This window comes from Callospermophilus lateralis, chromosome 17 (assembly GCF_048772815.1).
Source record: "Callospermophilus lateralis isolate mCalLat2 chromosome 17, mCalLat2.hap1, whole genome shotgun sequence".
Classification (NCBI taxonomy): Eukaryota; Metazoa; Chordata; class Mammalia; order Rodentia; family Sciuridae; genus Callospermophilus; species Callospermophilus lateralis.
The window spans coordinates 26,022,826-26,048,155 of record NC_135321.1 but is presented as its reverse complement, the minus strand read 5'-3'; the positions used below and the strand labels follow the sequence as shown (position 1 = coordinate 26,048,155).

Here is a 25,330-nt window from a genome sequence, read left to right as displayed (position 1 = left end):
ATTGTAGAGCGGACCAATAAGCCAAAAAGTTCCTTAAAGAACAACTATAAGACTCACAGGACTTTTTCTGCTTCTGTCTCTTCTCAGTGACTCACTAGACTATTTCAGAACAACTGTCCCTGTGAGAATTTAACAGAGCATAATATTTAAAAAAAGCATTTGTTTGAAGGCATAAAGTGTTACAAGGGAGTCAAGGACTCACCCTCCACCGGCCCCACTGGAACTCTCTGGGAACTCCGTGAGAACTCAACGGGTTAAATTGAAGGTGGTTAAGATTGCGTCATCCGAAGCCTAGTTAATCTTAAAAGCATTACTTAAAAAAAAAAAAAAAAAAAAAAACTACGAAAATGGGAAGATAATAGGATAAAAGCAATTTGGAGAAAGAAGATTAGAAATTTGAAGTGGGAAACTTTGAAGACAGAAGTACAGGAAGGTGAAGAAAAGATAGAAAAGATGTAGAAAGATAGAGAAGATGTAGGAAAACAAGAATTTTAAACCCACAAAATAGGAAGCAAAAGAAAACTAGGAGGAAAAAAAGCAACTAAGGGTGAATGTACAAACCTTGGAAGAAAACGAGAAGATAGAAACAAGATAGAAAATGGTTGAAAATGTCAAGTAAAGGTATTTCAGATAGAAAATGCAAGAAGCTAAGACAACCATTGGATACAGACATTCAAAATAGAAAAAGGTAGAAGAGAGAAGTTTGAAGTCAGTCTAATCTGGAACAGAAAAGATCCATTCTTTATAGGACATTATCAGGGCACATACAGGACTGCCTGGAGCCCTTAGTTTGGGCAACGATTTAGCAGATAAAACTACACATGACATACGTATTTTTTCTACGCTAGAAGAAGCTACAAGTTTTCATAAATCCTTCCATGTCAATGCAAATACTTTAAAAAAGCATTTTAAAATAACTAAGGAACAAGCTAGACAAATAATAAAACAATGTTAAAATTGTGTGACCTTTTTACCACAAGTTAGTCTTGGAGTCAATCCTAGAGGACTGATACCTAACCATATTTGGCAGATGGATGTCACACACTTGCCAGAATTTGGAAAATTAAAATATTTGCATGTTACAGTTGATACTTCTTCTGGATTTTTGATGGGCTCCCTTCATGCCGGAGGAAAAAACTAAAGATTTTATAGCTCAGTGCTTACAAAATTTTGCCACTGTAGACGCTCCAAAACAGTTAAAAACAGATAATGGCCCTGGCTATACTTCTACCTCTTTTAAGCAATTTTGTTCATCATTTGGAATTACTCATGTAACAGGAATCCCATGCAATCCACAGGGACAAGGCATAGTTGAAAGAGCTCATCAAACTATTAAAATGTACTTATTAAAGCAAAAAGAGGAAATTGGGAAGGGGTATATATCCCCCAAAGATAAACTTAAAATATACCCTTTTTACTCTAAACTTTTTAAATTTGGATTCATCAGGGCTTAGTGCTGCGGAAAGGCACATGTGTCCAAAAGATGTACATAAGCCCAAGGTACTTTAGAAGGATATTCTAACTGGACAATGGAAAGGTCCTGACCCAGTGATTGTCTGGAGTCGGGAGTCTGTTTGTGTGTTTCCACAGGGAGAACAGCAGCCGATTTGGATTCCAGAGAGACTAACTAAAGCGATTTCTACAGACCAAAAAGATGATTTGGCTCAAATCCATAACAGCTGATATCCAGAACTCCAGTTTGGCTATCCTTACATCTGCGACAGTGGTTCTCCCACACCTGGAGGCTAATGAAACCAGGATGCTTTTTTCAATATCTATTTTATTATTGCCCTTTCCCACATCATGAAGGTCTATTTTATTTTTTGAGCTCATACAGACCTAGGTTAATGTTTTTCTGATCCGTTCTATTTTTTGACTGTGGAGTTTTTAAACATTGCAATAGAGATTTCATCTGTGAAACGCCACAAGGCCTTCACTATTATGTTATATGTTGTATGTCTGTATGTGCATATGTCCATATATCACATATGAGGAGCGCTCATGAAAAAATGGATCCAAATTTTTTTTTTATTATTCACGTGATTTAAATGGTCTAATTTAAATTGGGTAAACAGCTGTTGAGGATTGTTTTAAAATGTGAACAAAAAAGGAGGTTAACAGATCTATTTGTTTACTTTCACCTTTCCTTTTCATTATATTTAATAATTCTGTTCAGGATAATGTAAATTGTTCAGAAAATTGTTTACTTAGTGCCTGGTATGCTACATAATTTTTCTTTTTTTTTGGCCATCATTGCCAGAATTCCTATCTTCATCCCAGTGCCGGTGAAGACAAAGATAAAACCAAACTATAGCTTCTGCGATAGCTATCACAACAAACTGTATAAACTGATGCATCAAGGAATAATGTAACTCATCAAGTGATGCTCAATCAAGAAGTCGATTTGCTTTGGGAGGAAATGGACATATTGATGGATTCCTCTGCTTTGAACTGCTCGCAGAACTTGCCTGGACTATGTATCACTTGTATGATTGTGAACTATCTGTTGGTACAGCAACTTGTGGTAGTGCCAGGGTATTTTTGCTGATGGTGTCATCGGTGGTATCCTCCTCCCTTCTGCTTGTGATGGTTATTCAGCTAAAATTTGGGGGCCAACAGAGGTGAGGCAAAGAACCTCACCACCCCCACTGGTGCAAAGGCCTATCCACAAGTATGGCTATATGCTGGGCTGGTAGTCAATGACGGGTAAGATCCAAATGCAATGGTACCAATCTAAGACAGGAGGCTGACGCCTTGAGATCAGCTCATCCAATGAGGGGTAAGGAGAACCATATGTAGTATTGGACAACCTAAGACAGGCACGGTCCCTAAGCCACATGCTTGTTATTTAATTAAACAGAAGGGGGGAGATGTTGAGAGCCACAGTCTGGATGATGCCTGGCATTTTTGCCAGAAGGAGTGGTTAAGAGGTGATGCCAGGGAGCCATTAAGATGATGATAATTAAGTTAAGCTATGTATAACTGCTGTGACTGGATGATGCTGGATTGAAATAGGCTGTGTATTCAGTTGTATATTAGACCCCTGCTGTCCAGCAATAGGGCTGGTGATGTGGCTCAGTGGTTAAGCACCATTGTGTTGAATCCATGGTATGAAAAAAACATAAAGCCAGACAAGAATGATGAATCTGAAATTCAGCATAGTGGCTACCCTCAAATTAGTGAAGGCAGGCATGGTTATGGTGGATGTGATCAGAGAAGGGCACCCTACTATAACTTCTGTAATAACTGTTAAGGGGTGATGAGACACATAAGTACTTTTACTTACATCTTATTTGTTATAATCTTTGGCACCTACCAACTATTTGATTATTAAAGTGTCATACTTAAATACATAAACCACTATTACAATTAAAATTAAGAACTTTTTGAAGAAATTAGCATCCTCAGACAAATTCAAAGTATCTTCCCCATAAATCCAAAACGAGTTGCCATTTCTTAAAACAAAACACACACACGCGCCAAAAAAAAAAAAAAAAAAAAGATAGAGCTCTTATAAAGAAAAAATATAATTATCGAAATAAATTCCATAGAAAACTATAAAGTCAAGGAAATCTCCCAGGATATAAACAAAATGTCAACATTCCAATATTGAGTTATCCAATATTCACCTATCAGGAGTCTCACAGAAGGAATGAGAGTGTAGCTCAGTGGTAGAGTGCCAGTTTAGGATGTGCCACGGCCCTGGGTTCAATCCTCAGAACATACTCGCATGCACACATCTCCCAAAAACACAAAAAAAGAGGGGAAATATTATCAAATTACAAGGTAATTCTCTAGTACTGAAGATTCTTAGAACTGAAAAACATTCCTGGAGGAGTGAAAACAGGCCCACCACTAGACACTACGTTAACACCAAAAAAAAAGGAAGTCATCATAAAGATTGTAAATGAGGTCACCACAGAGGAATAACCATCAGATCTGCAAAAGATCTCTCATTAACAACACTGAGTGTTTTAAATTCCTGAAACAAAATTTTTCAATGTCTGAAGAGAGAGAAACTGTTATTATACAATTATACAGTCATGCTCCACATAAGAACACTACAATCAACAATGAACTGCACATACAACAATGGTCCCATAAGATTACAAAGGGGATGAAAAATCCCCATTGTCTGGTGACTTCAAAACATCATAACAAATCAGCACAATGTATTATTCATGTTTGCCTTGATGCTGGTATAAACAAACCTACTGCACTACCAGGCCATCAGCTGTATAAAAGTATATAGCACATACAATTGTATGCACTACATACTACTGTTTATGTACTTAACTATTCATTATGATGAGAAGTTCTTAATCTTACTGTAGTTGAGTTTATCAGTCTTTAAAAAGCTTCTGAATCTTGAAATTTTTCAGAATACCTGAAGATATTTCCATTATCTTATAAAAGTCGCAGGGTCTTTTTACCTTTTTCATCTGATGTTTTAATCCACCTAGAACCGATTTTGTACAGTGTAAAGATTCAAATGCGTGTTTTTGTCAAAAATAATAAACCCATCATCTTTTATACAAATACTTCTTAATCACTATTTTAGATACACTTCTACTTATTAAAAAAAAAAAAAAGTAACACAAACAATATACTGCATTATGCCAGCAGCAGCTCTCCATACACATCTCTTGCTTCTCCCTCTCTTGACTGCACTTTCTACTGTGCTTGATTTAACCACATGTTCTGTTCATCGTGGACCTAAAAATAACCAGGTATTCCATATGTATGTATAAACACAATATAGCCTAGATATATAGTAAACTGTTAAAGCACATTCTACAATGTTTACACAAAGATGAAACCACCTATGGATGCGTTTCTCAGAATGTATCCCAATGACTAATCCTGTATCTAAGACTTACATGAGGAACCAAGGCAAGCCATTTTCAAACATTCAAGAACTCAGGAAATTTATCACTTAGCCTATCTTCCTGAAACGACTACTCAAGACTACATTTTGGTAAAATAAAGAAGATGTGTAATAAAAAGACATAAGATCCAAAAGAGAACACTTTATCCAGGAGTACAATATAAAGTAATCCCAGGAAGACGGCTCATTAGAGGTTTGGAAAGCAAGCTTCCCAATTAAAAAATAAAGGCCAGAAAGTCTACAAAGAAAGGTGGAGTGATTGCAAGATGATATCACATTATAATAATAATTTTTAAGGGGCTGGGGATGTGGCTCAAGCGGTAGCGCGCTCACCTGGCATGCATGCGGCCCGGGGTTCAATCCTCAGCACCACATACAAAACAAAGATGTTGTGTCCGCTGAAAACTAAAAAAATATAAATACTAAAATTCTCTCTCTCCTCTCTATCTTTAAAAAAAATAAATAAACTAAAAAATAATAATAATAATTTTTAAAATTTAAACTTAATTTCAGTGAGCTCTCTCACTCAAGCTTGTTGAGACCACAAGCTTTATAGCATAGATGTAAAGTTCCTTTATGAATCCACAGTACTTGGTTCTTTTTTTTTTTTAATATTTATTCTTTAGTTCTCGGCGGACACAACATCTTTGTCTGTATGTGGTGCTGAGGATCGAACCCGGGCCGCACGCACGCCAGGCGAGCGCGCTACCGCTTGAGCCACATCCCCAGCCCCGGTACTTGGTTCTATAGGGACTAATACTTACGTCAACATACATACTTAAAAGACAATTATTAGTACCCAAGTTCTAGAATCTTCCTGTAGACACAAAAAAGCAGAGTGGGAAGATGCATACAGGGAGAAGAAATGATAGGAAATGGATGGGTGTTATATCTTTCCCAAAAAGACTGAAAACTGAAGAGCTATCAAATTCATAGGTTAAAAAACAGATAATTAAACTATTATAAAAAGTTAGAAATAACTAGCAAAAAGATTAAAAACAAAAATATAACTAATAAAAATCAAAGTGGTAGGACAGGTGGAAAATGACCTAAATTTCTTATTCAAAAGTGCTTAGAATTTTTAAAAAAATCAGAATATGAAAAGATATTACTTTTTTTTAACTCTTGAAATTTATCAGGGAAAAATAATTAAAAGCAGTTACAGAGGAAGTACAGTTAATGGGAAAGGAATTTCTTTCCATACTATCTGCACAGACACAGATGAGGAAAAGAATTAAAAATAAAATCTTTTTTCCAGATTAGAGTCAACTGATTTGTCCATGTTCACACAATTGATAATCATCAATTCAATTTTTTTTTTTTTTTTTTTTTTTTTTTGGTGGTGGTACTAGGGATTGAACTCAGGGCCTTGTGCATATGAGGCAAGCACTCTATCAACTCATCTATATTGCCAGCTCTCATAATCATCAATTCTTGATGCTGATAACAAAAAAGGTATGTGATGTAATCAAGAGCAGTAATCTGATCTATATAAAGCTAAATGGAGTGCTCTGAATGTTTATGGTTGGTTTATATTACTTTCTGCAAAGTCATAAAGATCTTATTAGTAAAAATATGTATTTAAACATTTTTTTCAGAAAATCTAGGAAAAAGCTACGTTACTAGTGGATTCAAAATGAACATTAATACAGAAGAGTTTGGATTACGATACAAATTGATTTCACTCATTATTTTTACTCAGTTGTTCGATTTCATAAAATACAGTACCAAGCTAGGCATGGTACATGTATAATACCAGAGACCCTGTCTCAAAATAAAAAATAAAAACAACTGGAGATGTTGCTCAGTGATAAAAGTTGCTCCTGGGTTCAATCCCCAATAGCAAAAAGACCCAACTCTTGATATTGAAATTATGGCACAACAGCAAACTTACCTACTTTGGTAAACTGGTTTGCCCACAGCTATGAAGAAAGTCATAATCATTTGCTCTTTCATCAACCCAAATACACACTCAGACTCTGGCATGTATCTTTATACTCATTTTCCAAAGCACACATACAGAATAAGCTCTCAATCTGTGAAAGGAACAAGATAAATAATAAGGAGATCCTTTCAGGGAAAAAAAAAAAAGTCACTAATAGATCCCCCTCCCCAATGTTGAGTAGGAAGAGGCAGGGAGAGTGAATTGACCAGGTTAAATACAAGGACCTTTGTAAGAATGACTGCTACCAGTAACCCACAGTATTGAAATTTTGCCAACAGGAGGAGAAAAACAAGTATAGAAAAAAGTTGCTCTCTCTGGGGGTTGGGGTTATGGCTCAGCAGTAGAGCACTCGCCTAGCACATGTGAGGCCCTGGTTGGATCCTCAGCACCACATAAAAACAAACAAATAAAGATTTGTGTCCAACTACAACTAAAAAAAAAAAAGAAAAAGAAAAAAGTTGCTCTGGCTGAAGAGGTATATGGTTCCAAAAAACCCAACTGTTCTGCCTCTTCACCACTTCAGGGCTTGTCTCCTCTATACTATTTTGAGGGGAGGAAGCAAGGAAGGAATGACAGAAATGCAGACTATTAAATCTTGTGCCACATTAATGCAGAACTAGATAATTCACAAACTTATCAATTCACAAACTAGCTAACCTTCACTTCAAGACCTAACAACATAAGAGCTACAAACAAGTAGCTGGCGAATTGAAGAATTTTTTTCTCTGGCACTTTTTTTTCTTCTTTCTTTTTCTTTCTTTCTTTCTTTTTTTTTTTTTTTTTTTTTTGTGGCAGTACTGGGGATTGGATCCAGTGCTTTACACTTGCTGGAATGTGTTCTACCACTGAGTTACACTCACAGCCCTTTTAAAAATTTTTAGACAGGGTCTCACTAAATTGCCCAAGTTAGCCTTGAACTGAAATCTTCCTGCCTCAGTCTCCTGCATAGCAAGAGTATCCCACTGCAATCCAGCTCCTCTGGCACCTTGAAAATCTCTAACACATGACACAGTATTATAATCACCTTTGATTTCACATGCCAGAACTTTTTTTCCCAGAGAACTGCCTCCTTCTTTCCCTCAACCCATCAAGATCATTTCCTAAGTCAGGTTTGTATGCTATGGCTATTAACCCCCTAGCTATAGATCAGAACAAAGTGGATCATCATCCAACCTCTGCAGTTCAGACTCTCTCTCCCAGAATAGGAAGAGAGGTGGACTGGTACTCTACTGAACACTGAGCCTTAATGGCAGTGTAGGGTTGCCATATTCTACTGTTACCAGACAATATCTCTAATACTGGCTCACACAGGAATCTCAAAAACAGGGAATGTCTCATCAAATAAACCTCCCAAGCCTAAAAAGTAAAGCTACTAAAATACACTGAATAAACTTTCCCCAAATTCCCAACCTCCACTACAGATTCAGCAGTTCCAATTATTATTCCAATAATTCAGTTCCAATTATTCCAGTCCTTTACTGATTTGTAGGGAGTGACCCTGAAGGGAAACAAAAATACTCCCAGCAGCAATATCAGCAGCATCCAGATATGTGGCATCCAGATCAGCTGACCATTTCCTGCCAACAAGATAGCTAAACAATTACTGCTCATAATTCTTCGGGTTCTATAAATTACTTGTCTACACTCTGACCATCAGACTATATTCTGAACCTGAGACCATCATTTTGAGAGTCCTAGATACTTCTTCCCCTTCTCTTCCTAAGTATTTTAGTCAGCTTTTCTTCTGTCCTGTAAGAAGTGTGTGATTATCATTTAATTTAATCCATAAATTTCAAGAAGATGGCTAGGATTTCCAGCTAGACCTAAAGGAACCTAAACAAACAATATAGCAGGGGCTTTAAAGAGCAAAGGACACTAAAGCTAAATGACTGAGGTTAAAAATCCCAGTATTTCCAGGCCAACCTGTGAGCTTGTAAGATTATTTAATCTCTCTGTGCCTAATTTCTTTATAGAATTGTGAGAATAGAATGTACACATGAAGTACCTAAACCAAAGCCAAATATTATATCCTAATGGATATAAGCCATCATCATCACTGTTTACAGTGGGGAAAGATGGGATACAGTTAATCTTTAAGTACAATTACATCAGTCTAGCCTGAGAAGCTATCACAAAGAGGAGTAGATAAAATTTCTGCCTCTTCTCAGCCAGTACCCTCCCCTCTCTCTGAAAACTCTCCCAAATCTGTTGTTTGCCTTGATGCTGAACTTGGGGAACTCTGACTCATAACAGAAACAAAATTCAGTCACAGAAGTTTAAATATACAAGCACAGCCCTCATTGGGGCCACCACTTTGAAAAGAAGTGATAGCTCACAAGAGAAAGTGACAGATTGGCTCCCTGAAACAAGAGAAAGGAGCTAGCTTTATAGCCTGCTTGCAAGGTGGAGTTTAGATATGTTCATGGGCTTTAGGTGTGCTTCGACCTGTGCCAGCAACCTATGAGTTAAGTCAGGACCTGATTATTGATATGCCTGGCACTGTTTCAGGATTGATAAATGAAGCACATTTGGTATAGGCAGTTAGAGGGACTTCAGGTTAGAGGGCTGTCAGGCTGTGAGCCATGGCCCAGGAGTGTATTTGCCCTTTGTCCCTAACTAGCTCACCCTGATGTGAACTGAAAAAGGGACCATCTTCGATCAAATACAGCTGATGTACAGGAAAAGAATCTGAAGTTAATCCACAGAGCAAATGAGAAAAAGACAGTAAGGGAGGCACAAAGAGAAAAAAAAAAAAAAAGTGTCTTTGGTTTCCGTCACTTGATAGTTCCTGGACTTACTATGATCTAAGCACTGACTGCCCTTTCTGCCATAAACAGATTAAGTTAGTTCTCTGCTTCATATTAAGTTTTGACCAAAAACATCTATAAAAGTCAAATACAAGCTAGGCCTGGTGGCAAACCCCTGTAATCCCAGTGGCTTCAGAGACTGAGGCAGGAAGATCACAAGTTCAGCAACTTAGTGACACCCTGTCTTAAAGTAAAAAGAGGTGGGGACATGGCTCAGTGGTTAAGCACCCCTGGATTCAATTCCGGGACACAAAAAAAATTAAATACAAATCCTGAAAAGTGTTCACCATCCCTCCTGCCCCCCACTTAAAGAAAAAAAAAAAAAAGTTGAGGAAAAGTTACATCCATCTGTTACTATTACTACACAAAAGTTAAGACAACAATGCAGATAAAAACAAACTTAACTTCAAAGTTCAGTCTTCTCAACCCATCCAAAGCCTAGCATGTTTACAGAGGTGAGGTGAGGCCTGCCACAGGTGTTAAAAGTGCCACAGCTGAAGCACTGAGCAACTAAAACCCTTAGACTTATGAACTAGGAACATCCTTTATCATGTTGAAATTACGTGGGTCATAACATACACTAACATACTTTTCTCTTCAATGGAAAACAATTATTTTTGAAACAGGAGGGAAAATGATATTGTACTTTGCTTATGTTCCACTAAACTACCAGGTAACCAGACCACATCTTTCCCTGACTCCATCCCCAAAATAATAAACATACAAAAGTGAATCTTGCCGGATTCGTAACCAGACTACATCTTTTCCCCACGCCATCCCCCAAACAATAATAAACATACAAAAGTGAATCTTGCCGAATTCGATAAAGTAACTCTGATATCACTCGTATGTTTCATGCAAACTGGGTGGCAGTTCATCTTAGTTCACACTCATCTTTACTTAGAAATCTTGATTTTTAAAAAATGTAGTTCAATCTGCAAACATCCCATATATTGCCAATAATTCAGGGATCCATTCAGTTTTGTTTCAATTACAGATTCTCTAAAGGTTATCAATCTGGTGGGGAAAAAAAATCATCTTTTTCCATTTAACCCCAAATAACTCCATTTCAAACCCTTACTATACAGAGGTATCAACAATAAACTTATGACTTTATTCTAGGACTAAGAAAAATTATTTCTTTTCAAGAGCAGAAGGAGTGCATAGACCAAACAAATGGACTTTGCAGATTTCTTAACCACCGCACTATTATCAAGGTTTAAGGTCGATCATGAATGCAGTGTTCCCAAAAGACCACGCTTCTCTCCAATACATGAGAAGCACGGGTGGGAGGAAGAGGCCTTTTCTCGTGACAGATCTGACAAATCGGTAGCTTCAATCATAAAAGCAGGAAAGAAAAATTCCTAAACGCCAACTTCACGTCGCAGAAAACGGTCCTCCAACAACTGAGTATCAAGTATGAGGGCTTCTGAATCGCTACGGACACCTTCAGCTCTTGCCAAGGCGGGGACCAAAAGCTGCGGCCCTACAGGCTCAGGGGTCGGTCCACGTGCCTCCCGAGGGTACCCGGCCCCCGCGCCAGGTGTGCGGTCCTCCGCCCTCGGCCCAGGCCAGCCGCCCGCGTCCTCCGCCCGCTCGCTCCCCTCCCCCGCGCGCTCGGGCCCGTTCGGTCGCAGGGCTCCGCCAACCGGCCCCCCAGCGAAACAAGTAGGCGGCGGCCGTCGATGCTGCGGCTTTCCCGCTTTCCTCCCCACCCTCTCCCGCGGCCTCCGGTCCCCGCTCCCGCGCCCCCGCTCACCCTCAACTCTTCGAAATCCGCCATTTTATACCACCCGTGGGCGCCGCTGCCGCCACCGCTCCCCCTCCCGCTGCCGCCAACAACGCCGCCGCCGCCACCACGGCCGCCGCCGCCTCCAGCACCATCCTGCACTGGGCGCCACTGAAGACGCCGCGGCCACCGCCGCCGCCGCCGCTGCCGCCGCCGGGCCGTCACGTGACCGGCGCGGGAGCCCCGCCCCCTGTGCGCCGGCTGCGCCCTCCCCCTCGCGCCCCGTACGCTTCCGGCGTCGGGGCCTGCGGCCTGGTCCCGCTCGGCCGCGCGTCGCCGGACTACGGTGCAGACGCCTGCGGGCTCTCAAGGCTCTGTCACGTCTGCGGTGTTACCTGCGGGCCCAGAGGAGGGCCTGGTTTGGAGACGTGGCCGGGACGTGTGATAATAACATTCGGGAAGATTGTAACGGTCCCCATCCCTCGGTGGCTGTGCGCTGAGGAGACAGTTGCAAATAAAACCAACCACAGAGTAGTCGGGGCGGAACAGTTGAAGTGGGGTGTTGGGAAAGCCACTGTTCCGACTAAAGGTGCTGGATGGGTGAGACCTCTTTAAATTGCTAACGTCCTTCAAGTATTAACTTGGCTGGTTTTTCCTGGCCTTGAAGGGCGCCAGAATGTCAGGGACTGCAAAGTTGAGAGTGAGGGGTGGGGCTGGGCGAAGTGAAATAAGAGCACCCAGAAGGGCTCTGATAAAAAGTCAAGGAATCAGGGAAATCTGAGAGCCAGGAAAGAAGGAATTGACCAGTGGGTGGAAGGAAGCTTGATGCCGCTCCCCCCCCCCCCAGCGGCTAATGAAGGATGAGAGAAGATGCTGAGTCAAACTGGACAGTCAAGTTCAAATTTCCTGGATGAGGTGGGTGGGAATGGGAAACACCCACCACCACCACCACCATCGAAGGACTGCATAACTATGATTTAGAAGGCCCTGTTTAATCTGGCTTCTACCTACTGCCTTCCTCACACACCGATTCTAATTAAAATTCCCCTTGTTATAGTAAGTGTAGGTCCTAGAGTGCCTCCTTACTTGAGTCTTTACCACTGAACTACCAATACATAAGCTAACCATAAACCCTGACCTGAGCCTACATTTGCAATAAATAGCTGAGTTTTGAGCTTCAGTCCCTCCAAGGGCCTGCTGACTTCAGTAAGAGAAAAAAAAAAAAAATGCTATAACCAAATTAGATGCCAGCAGTTCACTTTTGTTTTCTACACTTGAATGTCTGATTGCACTGCAGCCCTAGAGAATCATGGAGAAAAGCTAATTAAGATCTTCAAACTAAATTTTTTGTAATTTTAATTTTTCATAGACTATCCTATATCATCAGAGACCACCATTGGGACAAAGAGCAAATACACTCCTGAGCCTTGGCTTATAGCATAACAGTAATTAAAATGTCTCACTTAATTCACAATTTGTCACATAACCAAATGTTATCCATTTATCCATCCTCAAACAGTACCAGGTACATCATTAAAGGCAGGGTGCTTTCATTAATTCCTTTTTTTTTTTTTTTTTTGATACTGAGAACTGAACCCAGGGATGCTCAACCACTGAGTCATCCCTAGCCCTTTTTTAGAGACAGGGTCTTGCTGAGTTGCTTAGTGCCTCCCCAAGTTAATTTATTCAAATAAGTTGAAAGCCCACCTTAAGGCCAATCAACATATATAAACCCCACCCCTGCAAGCCACCAATAAATTAACTCTCTTATTCCACGAAGCTGCCCTGACACTTTCTTGTGGAAGCTGTCTCCCTACCCAAGTCAAGGTTCCAATATAGGTTTTGTCTGTATATTTATACTCCTATGACTTGACTTCATTTCTGTTGTTACCAAGTCAGATTTCCTAGTATCCAGCATCATTATGACCTTCCATAAAGAACTTTTTATGTTTCCATATTAACTATGTAAGTATTTGTGTAATTGTTTATTACATATAATAAAACCACTTAAAATGCTTATCAAAAGTTAGACCCAGCCATGCATTGTGGCACACACCTGTAATCCCAATGGCTCGGGAGGCTGAGACAGGAGGATCTCAAGTTCAAAGTCAGCCTCAGCAATGCTGAGACACTAAGAAACTCAGGTAGAGTGCCCCTGAGTTCAATCCCTGGTACCAAAAAAAAAAAGTTAAACCCACTAGATTGTGATGACTGATAAATGTCTAAGGAATAATAGTTAAGAAATAAAGGAATAAAAGAATAATGTCTAGGTTCTAATACTGACTCTTCACCATTAACTTTGTGATCTCAGTTTGGCTTATTCTTGTTTATTTTCTTTAGGCCTTAATTTATACTTCAGTAGAGTTAAACATGCTTAACAGACTTTGAAAGTTTATGGAGGCAGTAGCTCAGGCCTGTAAATCTGACCCGTAATGCCTCAGGAGCCTAAGGTAGGAGGATTGCAAGTTGAAAGCCAGTCTCAGCAACTTAGTGAGACCCTGCTTCAAAATAAATTAATTAATTAATTAATTAATTTAAAAAATATATATATATAAAGGGCTGGGTGTGTAGCTCAGTGGTAGAGCTCTTGCCTAGCATGCCTGAGGCCTAGGTTTATCCTCCAGTACCACAAAAAAAAAAAAATTATATATATATATATATATATATATATATATATATATATATATATATATATAGTCTGCTACAGGGTGCTAGTTTATGTCCCAAAACCAGATTATTAATTTGGTGCCTTTTCTGAACTATATTCCCTAACAGTTGTTTTAAAGGAAAGCCTGAATGGAAAGAGTAAAAAAAAAAATAACACTATTCTCTATTGTGAGCAAGTCAACTCAATCCAGATTTTATATCCTATTTATCAAAAAAAAAAAAAAAGCTGACCTGGTATTGTGCTGTGTTCCTGCAATGCTGACAAGTTAGCAAGACTCTCAAAAGGGCTGAAATATATTGCTCAGAGGTAGAGTACTTATGGGTGAGTCCCTTATCTGATCTCCAGTGCTGCAAAAACAGATCAAAATACCTGCACTGACTTAGGTCCAGTTATCTTATAATGTGGCATAACACCCTTGGAGAACAGTAGGAAAGGGGGAACATACAGCAGTCTCACCACCCAGATTAGCCCACATATGAAAATACCAAAAGTAGAACTCTTCTACCATAGGAATTCCATTACATTACAAATTTTTTCCTCCCTACATTCCAATGATACAATATTTTAACACTTTATGGATTGAGTCTTTAGGCAATTACTGAGCTAGTCTACCTGCTTAAAATGTATCCAAATAGAAATCATTGTAAGTATTATGATTGAAGTGTCTTAAGATTATACGGCATGAAGTCAAAAGCATCAGAAGTGGCTTTTCCATCTAATAGCTGTGTAACTTGAGCAGTTTTATCATCTTTTTATTTTTATTTTTGTAGTACCAGAGAGATTGAACCAGAGTCCCAGGTATGCTTGGTAAGAGCTCTACCACTGAGCTACATCCCAGTCCCTTTTTAATTTTATTTTAAGATAGGGTCTTAATATGCCCAGATTAACTTCAAACTTTCAATTCTGCTTCAGCCTCTTGAATAGCTAGATTTGCAGGTGTGAAACACTGAGCCCAGCTTCATCCTGATTTTTCTCATCTGTAAAATAGAAATAATCATACCTGATCCCAGGATATTGGAGGATTAAATGAAATCAGTTTCATGAGTATACTTTATAAACTTAGTGAAAGATATTTTTATATCTAAATAGTTAAATAGCTGATTTATATCTAAATATTTTGTCTAAACTAGTTGACTTTGATCAATATATAAACAGGAAAAAAACATTCTTTTGAGAAGGATTATTAAGAAACATAGGATATTCTGAGTAACATTAGAAAAGAGCAACCTAGTCAAACCAAGCATGGAATATTGAATTTGGTTCCAAGTACCAGTTATCTTCATCCTTTCCCTTCCTACCTCTGAACCCATCAGAATTTCCTGATTTTTACATCTATTTTTTTTTCCTACTGTTTACTTCCTCTCCTCTTATAAACCAAACTCAAGCCTCCCAAATGGTTTTCAATTCACCTTTCTTCTTCTACCAAGCACACATCTATTTCTAACCATATTTCCTCACTTCTTTGTATTTTGTAGATACTGTGTGGTCTTAACTGTTACTAAAACTAATTACTGAGGAAATTAAACAATAAATCTATTAAGTTATATTCCCCAGCATTTTACTCTGAAGAGTCTAAACATAAGATTTGAAAGCATACTATGTTGGACATGTTACCATCAAACAAGATTCAATCATATCTTCTCCACTAATTTTTATTATACTTTACATATAGTGAAATGCTCAGGCCTTAAGTAAACTCTTTAATCTGTTTAGAATAATTTTTGTCAAGATACAGAACATTTCTATCACCCCTAGAAAGATCCCTGCTGCCTGTTCCCAGTCAAACCTCCCACCAGAAACAAACTTTGATATGATTTCTAATACTATAGTCTAGTTTTTCATATTTTAACATCTCAAATAAGTGAAATCATACAGTGTGTACTCTTCCTTTTTTTTTCATTCAGCATAGTATATTTGAAATTGATATGTTACACATATCAAAATAAAAAAAGGGATGGGGATGTGGTTTAATAGTTAAAAGCCCCTGGATTCAATCACTGGTTACCAAAAGAAAAAATTTACTAACTACATTCGTTGCAGGTGAGTCTGAAAAGTTGGATAACCTGCAGTTTTGTAAAAAGTTAAACATATGGTTTCTTTATGCCCCATCAACTATTTTCTTAAATATTTGAAAGAAATCAAATTGATATGTGTAACATATTTCTTTTTAATGATGACTAGTATTACATTGTATGAATGGATCCCAATCTCTTTATCTGTTTCTGTTGATGGACATCTTGTTTCCATGTTTTCACTATTATAAATAAAATTGCTGTAACCATTCTTGTACAAGACATTTTATTGGCCTATGATTTGATTTCTTTCAAATATTTAAGAGTTGATGGGACATAAAGAAACCATGTTTAGGGGCTGGGGATGTGGCTCAAGCGGTAGCGCCCTCACCTGGCATGCACAGGGTGCTGGGTTTGATCCTCAGCATCACATAAAAATAAAATAAAGATATTGTGTCCACCGAAAACTAAAAAATAAATATTAAAAAAAAAAAAAAGAAACCATGGTTAACTTTTAACAAAACTGCCAGTTATCCAACTTTTCAGATTCACCTGCAATGAATGTAGTTAGTAGTTTTTGGGTTTTTTTTTCCTTTGGGTACCAGTGACTGAATCCAGGGACTTTTAACTACTGAGCCACATCCCCAGTCCTTTTATTTTTTTATTTTGAAACAGCATCTCACTAAGATGCTTAATGCCTAATTTGCTGAGGCTGGCTTTGAACTTGTGATCCTCCTACCTCAGCCTCCCAAGCCACTGGGATTACAGCCACTGCACCTGGCTAGTTAATAACTTTTTAAGTGTCATTTTTACTGTTTTATTTAACTTCAAAATTATTTGATAATATTGAATGTCAATCCTTCTTTGAAATGTTTGATTGCTCTTTAGTTCTTTTCTATTTTGTTATCTCCCTTATATGCCTCTTTTTACATATCTCTGATGCATTTATTTGCAAAGTCTCTTCCTATACTTTAACCTATCACTGCTACTAAAATGTACAGATTTTTACTATGAGTTTAATATCCTAGATTCTAGAACCTTCTTCAAAACAGATGTGTGACATATATACAGTACTGCTTTAGGGAAATTTATAGCCAGTGAATAAAGTTAGAAAAAATTAAGGTAACACAAATTTGAAGTTAGAATGAAAGACAACAGTTGTTGTAGTCAGCTTTTTGTTACTGTGAAGAAAAGACCTGACTAGAACAATTTTAAGGAGGAAAGTTTGTTTGGCACTCATGGTTTCAGTGATCTCAGTCCACAGACAGCTCCATTCCTTGGGTCTCCAAGTGAGGCAAAGCATCATGGTGGAAAGGGTGTGGCAGAGGAAAGCAGCTCAAGACTTCACACCGTGAAGCAAAGGGAGACAACTTCCCCATGCAGGCTCTAAATTTATACCCCAAAGGCATGACCTCTAGTCACACCCTACTAGCCTGTGGTTAACAATCAATTAATCCATATCAGGGGATTAACGCACTGTTTAGGTTAAGGCTCTTATAACCCAATCATTTCACCTTTAAGCTTTCTTATGTGGTCTCCCACATAAGTTTTTGGGAGACATCTAATTTTTAAACCTAACAATGGTAGAAAATAATGAAATGTAAAATCAATACAATAGGGAAGGCAAAGTTAAAGCATTGCTCTTAGAAAATATTATAAATAAATCTCTAACAAGATTTTGAAGAAAATAAAGGAGATAAACATTTACATTTAGAAAATAGACACAATTATAGATCTTGCAGGGATTTTACAGTAAACAAATACACTACTTTTCATATGAGTAAGTATGAGAACATAAAAGAAATGTATACAAACTGCTCAAGAGAATTAAGAAATGAAGAAGCATTCTCTACTTCTTTCACCATGTTACTAATATAAGCTGGATGCCAAAACCAGACAAAGATTAGGGTTTTTTAAACATCACTTATAAACTGTAAATTTTACCCCAAAGAAGCAAGAATAATTTCATATTAGTATATATTTTATAAAATTTTTAACTTTATTCAAGTCCACAGCTGAAGACTAAAAATAAAAACCTAGATTTTAAAAAGCAGAAGCAATACCCACTGTTTTAGTCAGCTTTTGTGTTGCTGTAACCAGAAGACCTAACAAGAACAACATAGAGGAGGGAAAGTTTATTTGGAGCTCACCATTTCAGAGGTCTCAGTCCATAGGTGGCCAACTCCATAGCTCTAGTCTCAAGATGAGGCAGAACACATCACGTGGAAGGACATAGTACCAAGAAGCAGAATAGGGAGTGCTCTGCCTACTAGAGACAAAATATAAACCCTAAAGGCACGCCCCCAGGGACCAATCTCCTACAGTCATACTCTACTTGCCTACAGTTACCACCCAGTTAATTCATGTCAATGGATTAAACCACTGATTAGGTTATAACTCTATATTCATTTTACCTCTGAACCTTCTTACATTGTCTAACACATGAGCTTTTAAGGGACACCACATATCCAACCATAACACAATATAAGAATTATTTAGCCAAAATTAAAGATGACAAGATTCCAGGGAGTTTAGTCAAGAATTTTTCCTGAAGGAATATACTATTGTGAAAATACAATAGATTCATAACAGAGCTGTGACTTTTTACAGTATTGCAGAGCAAGAGAAAAAGAATCTAAAGCCAGTGACCCTAGAAGTTGGCAAGTCTAATAAATAGCCCTTATATTTAATATGAAATCCCATAGTGTAGAGATGAACCAGAAGTAAATCAGCACTTCCACAAAATGCAATCTAGTTTTACAGAATTCAGAAAAATCTCAAACTTTGAATGCTGAGTAAACTGTTTCTATAGTGGTATTCTACAGGCACCAGGCAGAGCAAACAAAAATCTTCTCCAGAAAGCTTAGACATCAGAAATATCCTACAAATAATCTTCAAAGAAATTACCCATATTCAGTCAAAAATGACCAGATCAGCTGGGAGTGTGGCTCTGTGGTGGAGCATTTACCTAGTGTGCATGACAACCTGGTTTGATATTCAGCACTGTAAATAAATAAATACTCCAGACCATATATAGTAACAAATTTTACACATCTTGAATAAAAATAACCTAATAGAAACTCTAGAATAGTTTAAGAAAGAACTCAATGTAAGTGTAATAATGCTAATATTATACATGACTTCTGAAAGAATGAATAACCAGAACATATGTTATAAGACTATTTAGAATTGACTATTTAGAGAATTGGAAACTGCATGAGAAAACAATGGAGACATAGAAGATACCATTAAAAAGGTCTAACACTAATCAGAATCTTCAATGGAAAAAGAAAGTGAGGCAGAAGTAATGTGATGATATTTATAACAGTTGGTTTTTTTGTTGTACTTTGTTTATTTTAGTACTAAGAATTGAACCCAGGGGCATTTAACCATTGAGCCACATCCCCAGCCCTTTTATTTTTTATTTTGAGACAGGGTCTCATTAAATTGCTTAGGGCCTCACAAAATTGCTGAGGCTGGCTTTGAACTTGCAATCCTCCTGCCTTAGCTTCCCAAATCACTGGGATTACAGACGTGGATCATTGTGCCTGGCTTGAGTTTTCTTCACACTGATAAAAAACACTAGGTAAAGGGTTAACAAAATTCTTCATCATTCTGCATGAAAATTTGGCCTTCAGTCAGCTTTCTAGATGTTTACTTAGGAACCTAACAGAAGATTTCCATTGGTGTGGGAGAAACTATACATGTCCTATAATTATCTGATGGAGATGCTATAGTTGGGGCTTCTTTGAATAATTTCAAATTCACCTGAATAGTATAGTAATTTTAAATGTATATGCATGTAGTAACATGAGCTCAATGTATAATATAGAACTACAATTAGAAACAGACAAATCAGGGCTGGGGATGTGGCTCCAGCGGTGGCGCGCTCGCCTGGCATGCATGTGGCCCGGGTTCGATCCTCAGCACCACATACAAACAAAGATGTTGTGTCCGCCGAAAACTGAAAAATAAATATTGAAATTCTCTCTCTCTCTCTCTCTCTCTCTCAAAAAAAAAAAAAAAAAAAAAGCTTATAGCCAAAAAAAAAAAAAAAAAGAAAGAAACAGACAAATCAAAAAATATAGAATATTTTGTCACATCAATCTCCATAATTGAAAAAAATCTCCAGGGCTGGGGATGTGGCTCAAGTGGTAGCGCGCTGGCCTGGCATGCGTGCGGCCCGGGTTCGATTCTCAGCACCACGTACAAACGAAGATGTTGTGTCCGCCGATAACTAAAAAATAAATATTAAAAAATTCTCTCTCTCTCTTCTCTCCTCTCTCCTCTCTCTTTAAAAAAAAAAAAAATCTCCATATGAAAAGATGATCCAAAAGAAAAAAAACATTAAAGATACAGATTTTTTGAATAACATAATTAAGAAATTTGACCCAATGTATAAAAATAATGTGCACAACTTTATTATTTCTAGCACATATAGGCCATTTACATAAATCAGACATATACTAACCAAACAGCAAGACTTCATAAACTTTAAATAATTGAAATCCTACACATGTATTGTCCATGCAAAATTAAGCTAGAAATCAGTAATAAATAGATAACAAGAAAATCAGGCTGGAGATGTGGCTCAATGGTTGAGTGCTTGCCTAGCGTGTATGAGGCCATGGGTTTAATCTCCAGCACCACCAGGAAAAGAAGAAAAGTGGGGAGAATAATCACCATTTACATCAGGAAATGATGGGGTGCATACCTATAATCCCAGTAGCTCTGGAGGCTACAGCAGGAGGATCACAAGTTCAAAGCCAGACTCAGCAATTTAATAAAATTCTATCTTAAAACAAAAAATAAAAAGAGCTGGAGATATGGCTAAGCATCCCTGGGTTCAATCCCTGCTACCAAAAAACAAACACCATATATTATTTGGAATTAAGTACTCTTCTAAATAACTTAGAGGTCAAAAAAGAAACCACAACAAAATTAAATTACTTGAATGATAATGAAAATACTACATACTGAAATTTGTGAGTTTTGCGTAAAATCATGGTTATAAGAAAACTTAAGCCTTAAAGTGTTGTAAGAAAAAAAAAAAAAAAAAAAAACTAGCTGTTTTAGTCAGCTTTTTCGCTGCTGTGACTAAAGGATGGGACCAAAACAATTGTAGGGGAGGAAAAGTTTATTTGAAGACTTACGGTTTCAGAGGTCTCAGTCCATAGAAAGCCAACTCCATTCCTCAGGGATCCAAGTGAGACTGAACATCATGGCGGAGTGTGTGGCAGAGGGAAGCAGCTCACATCATGGCGATCAAGAAGTGCAAAGAGAGACTCCAGTTCCCCCCATTAACCACTTCCTCTGGCATGCTTATCGGGAGCCATTCATGGGCTGTGTGTGTAAGCTATGCTCATTTGAGCGATATAAGGGGACTGGTGTGGCCTTACACTTTTTGGGGGCTGTGCGGCACAAGTGTGCCTTTTCTCTTCTTTGCCAGTGATCACACATGGCACCTGAGATGGGTGTGACTTGCAAAGATGTCAATTAATCTGCTGACCACAAGACATCACAAAGCAAGACTCCATCTTCAAAACCCTACCCCTTGCTTTATTGGATGGGATATTCTATCAAATGTCTTTTTTTCCTAATAAATAGGAGGGTTTCCAGTGTGTGCTCTCTCTTGCTTCATCCAGCACTGGAGCTGACCCTTTGGGTCACCAAACCGTCCTGACCTTGATCTTAGAAACTTATGTTCATGTGCTGCAAGATTTCTTCGCTGTTTTCTTAGTTATTGATACAGCCAGTCTGACCAGCTGGTGATAAACACCTCACCTGCCTCTAGTTACCATTCAGTTAATGCCATCAGGGATTGGCATTCACTGGTTGGGTTCAGACTCTCAAAATCCAATCATTATTCCTCTGAAACTTCTTGCATTATCTCATGCCTTAGCTTTTGGGGGACACTTCATATCTAAACCAAAACACTGACAATCAGTTGACCCAGACAACTTCTAGAAATGGAACAGAAAAATAAAATGAAGGAAATTAAGAAAATAATAAACATAAGAGAAAAAATAATGAAAGGGAAAGCTAACATAATTCATACACAATGCATGGTGTTCACTTAAAAGTTACCAGAAAACAAGATGAAATGATGAAAACCCAACCCAGGAGGCATGTTATTTTTTTTAATTTTTTTTATTTAGAGAGGGAGGGGGGTGCTGGGGATGTGGCTCAAGTGGTAGCATGCTCGCCTGGCATGCGTGCGGCCTGGGTTCGATCCTCAGCACCACACACAAACAATGATGCTGTGTCCGCCAATAACTAAAAAAAATAAATAAATATTAAAAAATTCTCTCTCTCTCTCTCTCTCTTAAAAAAAAAAAAAAAATGGAAAAATGGGCTGGGGATGTGGCTCAAGCGGTAGCGCACTCGCCTGGCATGCGTGCGGCCCGGGTTCAATCCTCAGCACCACACACAAACAATGATGCTGTGTCTGCCGAAAACTAAAAAATAAATATTAAAATTCAAAAAACAAAGGCAGGATATTTAAAAAAAAAAAGAGAGAGAGAGAATTTTAATATTTTATCTTTTTAGTTAACGGCGGACACAACATCTTTGTTTGTATTGTTATGCTCGAATTCGGGACCCCCAAAAGACCACCAGAGACCAAGATCGATGTAAACAGCAAAGAGGTGTTTATTGCGGGCTAGCTTGGTCCTCTGCTTGGACACACAGCAAACCAGGGTTTGCAGCATTTTTATACGTTCTTTGAAGAGGGCAGGAACTTCATATACATCATAGCCTCTTTTAGCAAATCATCACACACCTCCGGAAAATCAAATAACAACTCTAAAACATGATTAGCACATTCACTGGCAGGAACAAGTTGGGTAGGGGTGATTGGTTACTATAAGAGGGAGATTCGTTTGAACTGATTGGTTTAAGGCAAAAGGGGTGTACATGAACTACAAGGTTTCCCAACACATTATCAACCACCATAAACTACTGGGAGGGTCATCTGGCATCCCAGGTATTTCCCTGTCTCATGCTGATTGGTGGCTGCTAGGGGGCTGCTATGGATCCCCACCTAGCCTGACTGAGTCAGGGACACCTGGCGCAGATCTCTCTGTTATTTGCAGATAAACAACTTAGCAGGGTGGGAATGTGCCTAGGAGTGCTCTGTGGGTCTTTCCAAGGACAAAGGTGATGTCCCTTCCTTGGACAGGCTTTGCTCTGAGGTAGAGGCTGGTTTTTCAGTATGTGGTGCTGAGGATCGAATCAGGCCACACGCATGCCAGGCGAGCACGCTACCGCTTGAGCCACATCCCCAGCCCCGCCATTCACCTCTTTATCAGGTGATTTATCAGGAAGTGAATTTAGATGCAAACTAAGGAAATCTGAAAAAAAGCATGGACTATATTAAATAATAATAATATCCTAGGAGTTCTTCATTAGTTGTGACAAACATGCCATATTAATATAAGGCATTAAAAAGGGGAACTGGGTAGGGGCGTATGGGAACACTGAACTAATTGCAATAGTTAGGACTGGGAGTGTATGCCTGTGGTAAACATTGTGCTTACCATGCATGAGAACCTGGGTTTGATCCCCAGCACCAAAATGAAAAATAAGAACCTGTCTCATTTATTAAAAGAAATTTCAAACCTGTATTTGTCAATGATAGAAATGAAAATGTGTTCAATTTTTAAAATATAATTCCAACTCTTGAATTAAAATGGTTTTTTGCATTTTCAATACTTCAATAAATTTTAATTTAAACAAAATTTCTTTTGTCAATTGTTTCTACCAAGAATTTGGGCCAGGGGCTGGGGCTGTAACTCAATGGCAGATCGCTTGCCTAGCATGTTTGAGACACTGGTTCAATCCTCAGTTCCACATAAAAAATAAATTAGGGGCTGGGGATGTGGCTCAAGCGGTAGCATGCTCGCCTGGCATGCGTGCGGCCCAGGTTCCATCCTCAGCACCACATACAAACAAATGTTGTGTCTGCCAAAAACTAAAAAAAAATAAATGTTAAAAATTCTCTCTCTCAAAAAAAATTAATAAATTAATTAATAAACAAAGGTTTTTTTTAAAAAAAGAATTTGGTTGCAGAATTACATTGGTCATGCAGTCACATATATACACAGAGTAATAATAACTAAAACAAAAAATTTAAAATAATAGAATTTGGGCCATGTGCATGGTGCACACCTATAATTCCATCAATTCAAGTGGTAGAGACAGGAGAATCACAATTTGAAAGGCCAGCCCCAGCAAAAACTGAGACCCTCTGCAACTTAGCAGGAGACTGTCTCAAAATAAAAAACAAAAAGAACTGGGGATATAGCTCAGTAATAAAGTATCCCTGGGATCATTCCCCAGTAGGAAAAAAAAAAAAAAGTTTTAAAGACATTGCCAGGAAGTATAGACAGGAAGCATTAATTTTTTAAAATTTTTTTTTCAGAAATGCACTTAAGATTTTCATTTGAAAGTTTTATTCAAATTTCAACTTTTAGCCAGCTACAGTGGCACATGTCTGTAATTCCAGTAACTCAGAAGGCCAAGACAGGAGGATCTCAAGTTCAAGGCCAGACTCAGCAAGACTCTGTCTCAAAATAAATAAATAAAAAGGTCTGGGTATGCAATTTTGTTGTTAAGCACTCCTGGATTCAATTCCCAGTATTCAAAATACAAAACAATTTTTAAAAATTTTATATTTCCTTAATACTTTAGTGTTTTATGTTTCTTTTTACAATTATAAGGAAAAAAATAACTATCTTTTTCACCAAACCCCGGATAGATGTTCCTAAATTGCCTCAAGTTTACCACATGGCACACAAATTTGATATTTGCTATCAGTGCTGTGACCTTAAAAAGGAAGTACTAAGTGAGAGAAATTCATGGATATGTATGTACAAAAGGAGACAAATACAAAAATTTTTATTGCATTACTGTTTGTAATAATGAAAAACTATAAAATAATGGAACTCATCTATAATAAGAGAGTAGTTATATATTACACATGATTATATACTCCTGCAAAAGGATGGCTATGTATAAAGTAAGAAAAAATGAAGAAAATATATTACATATAAAAAACAGACAAATCTCAAAAACAATGTTAAGTGAAAAAATCAAGTTGGACCAGATACAGTGGTATACAAACAGAATCCCAACACTCTCAAGGCTGAGACAGGAGGATCACAAGTTGAAGTCCAGCCTTGGCAATTTAGAAAGACCTTGCCTCTAAATCAAATTTAAAAAGAACTGGGGACGTAGCTCGGTGTAGAGAGCCTCTGGGTTCAATCCCAATACTGTGGGGG

The 25,330-nt window shown here is 38.1% G+C and overlaps 1 protein-coding gene across 6 annotated transcripts in view; it reads right to left on the bottom strand.

The window, feature by feature from the left end:
* Positions 1-11,559, bottom strand: part of Pias2 (protein inhibitor of activated STAT 2) — a 95,544-nt gene extending 83,985 nt beyond the window's left edge. For all 6 annotated transcript variants that reach the window (XM_076837164.2, XM_076837165.2, XM_076837160.2 and 3 more), the window contains exon 1: positions 11,400-11,559. In XM_076837164.2, the coding sequence (XP_076693279.1) occupies positions 11,400-11,423 (24 nt within the window). In that variant the 5' untranslated portion in view covers positions 11,424-11,559. The remainder of the gene's footprint in view (positions 1-11,399) is intronic.
* Positions 11,560-25,330: the final 13,771 nt, after the last annotated feature.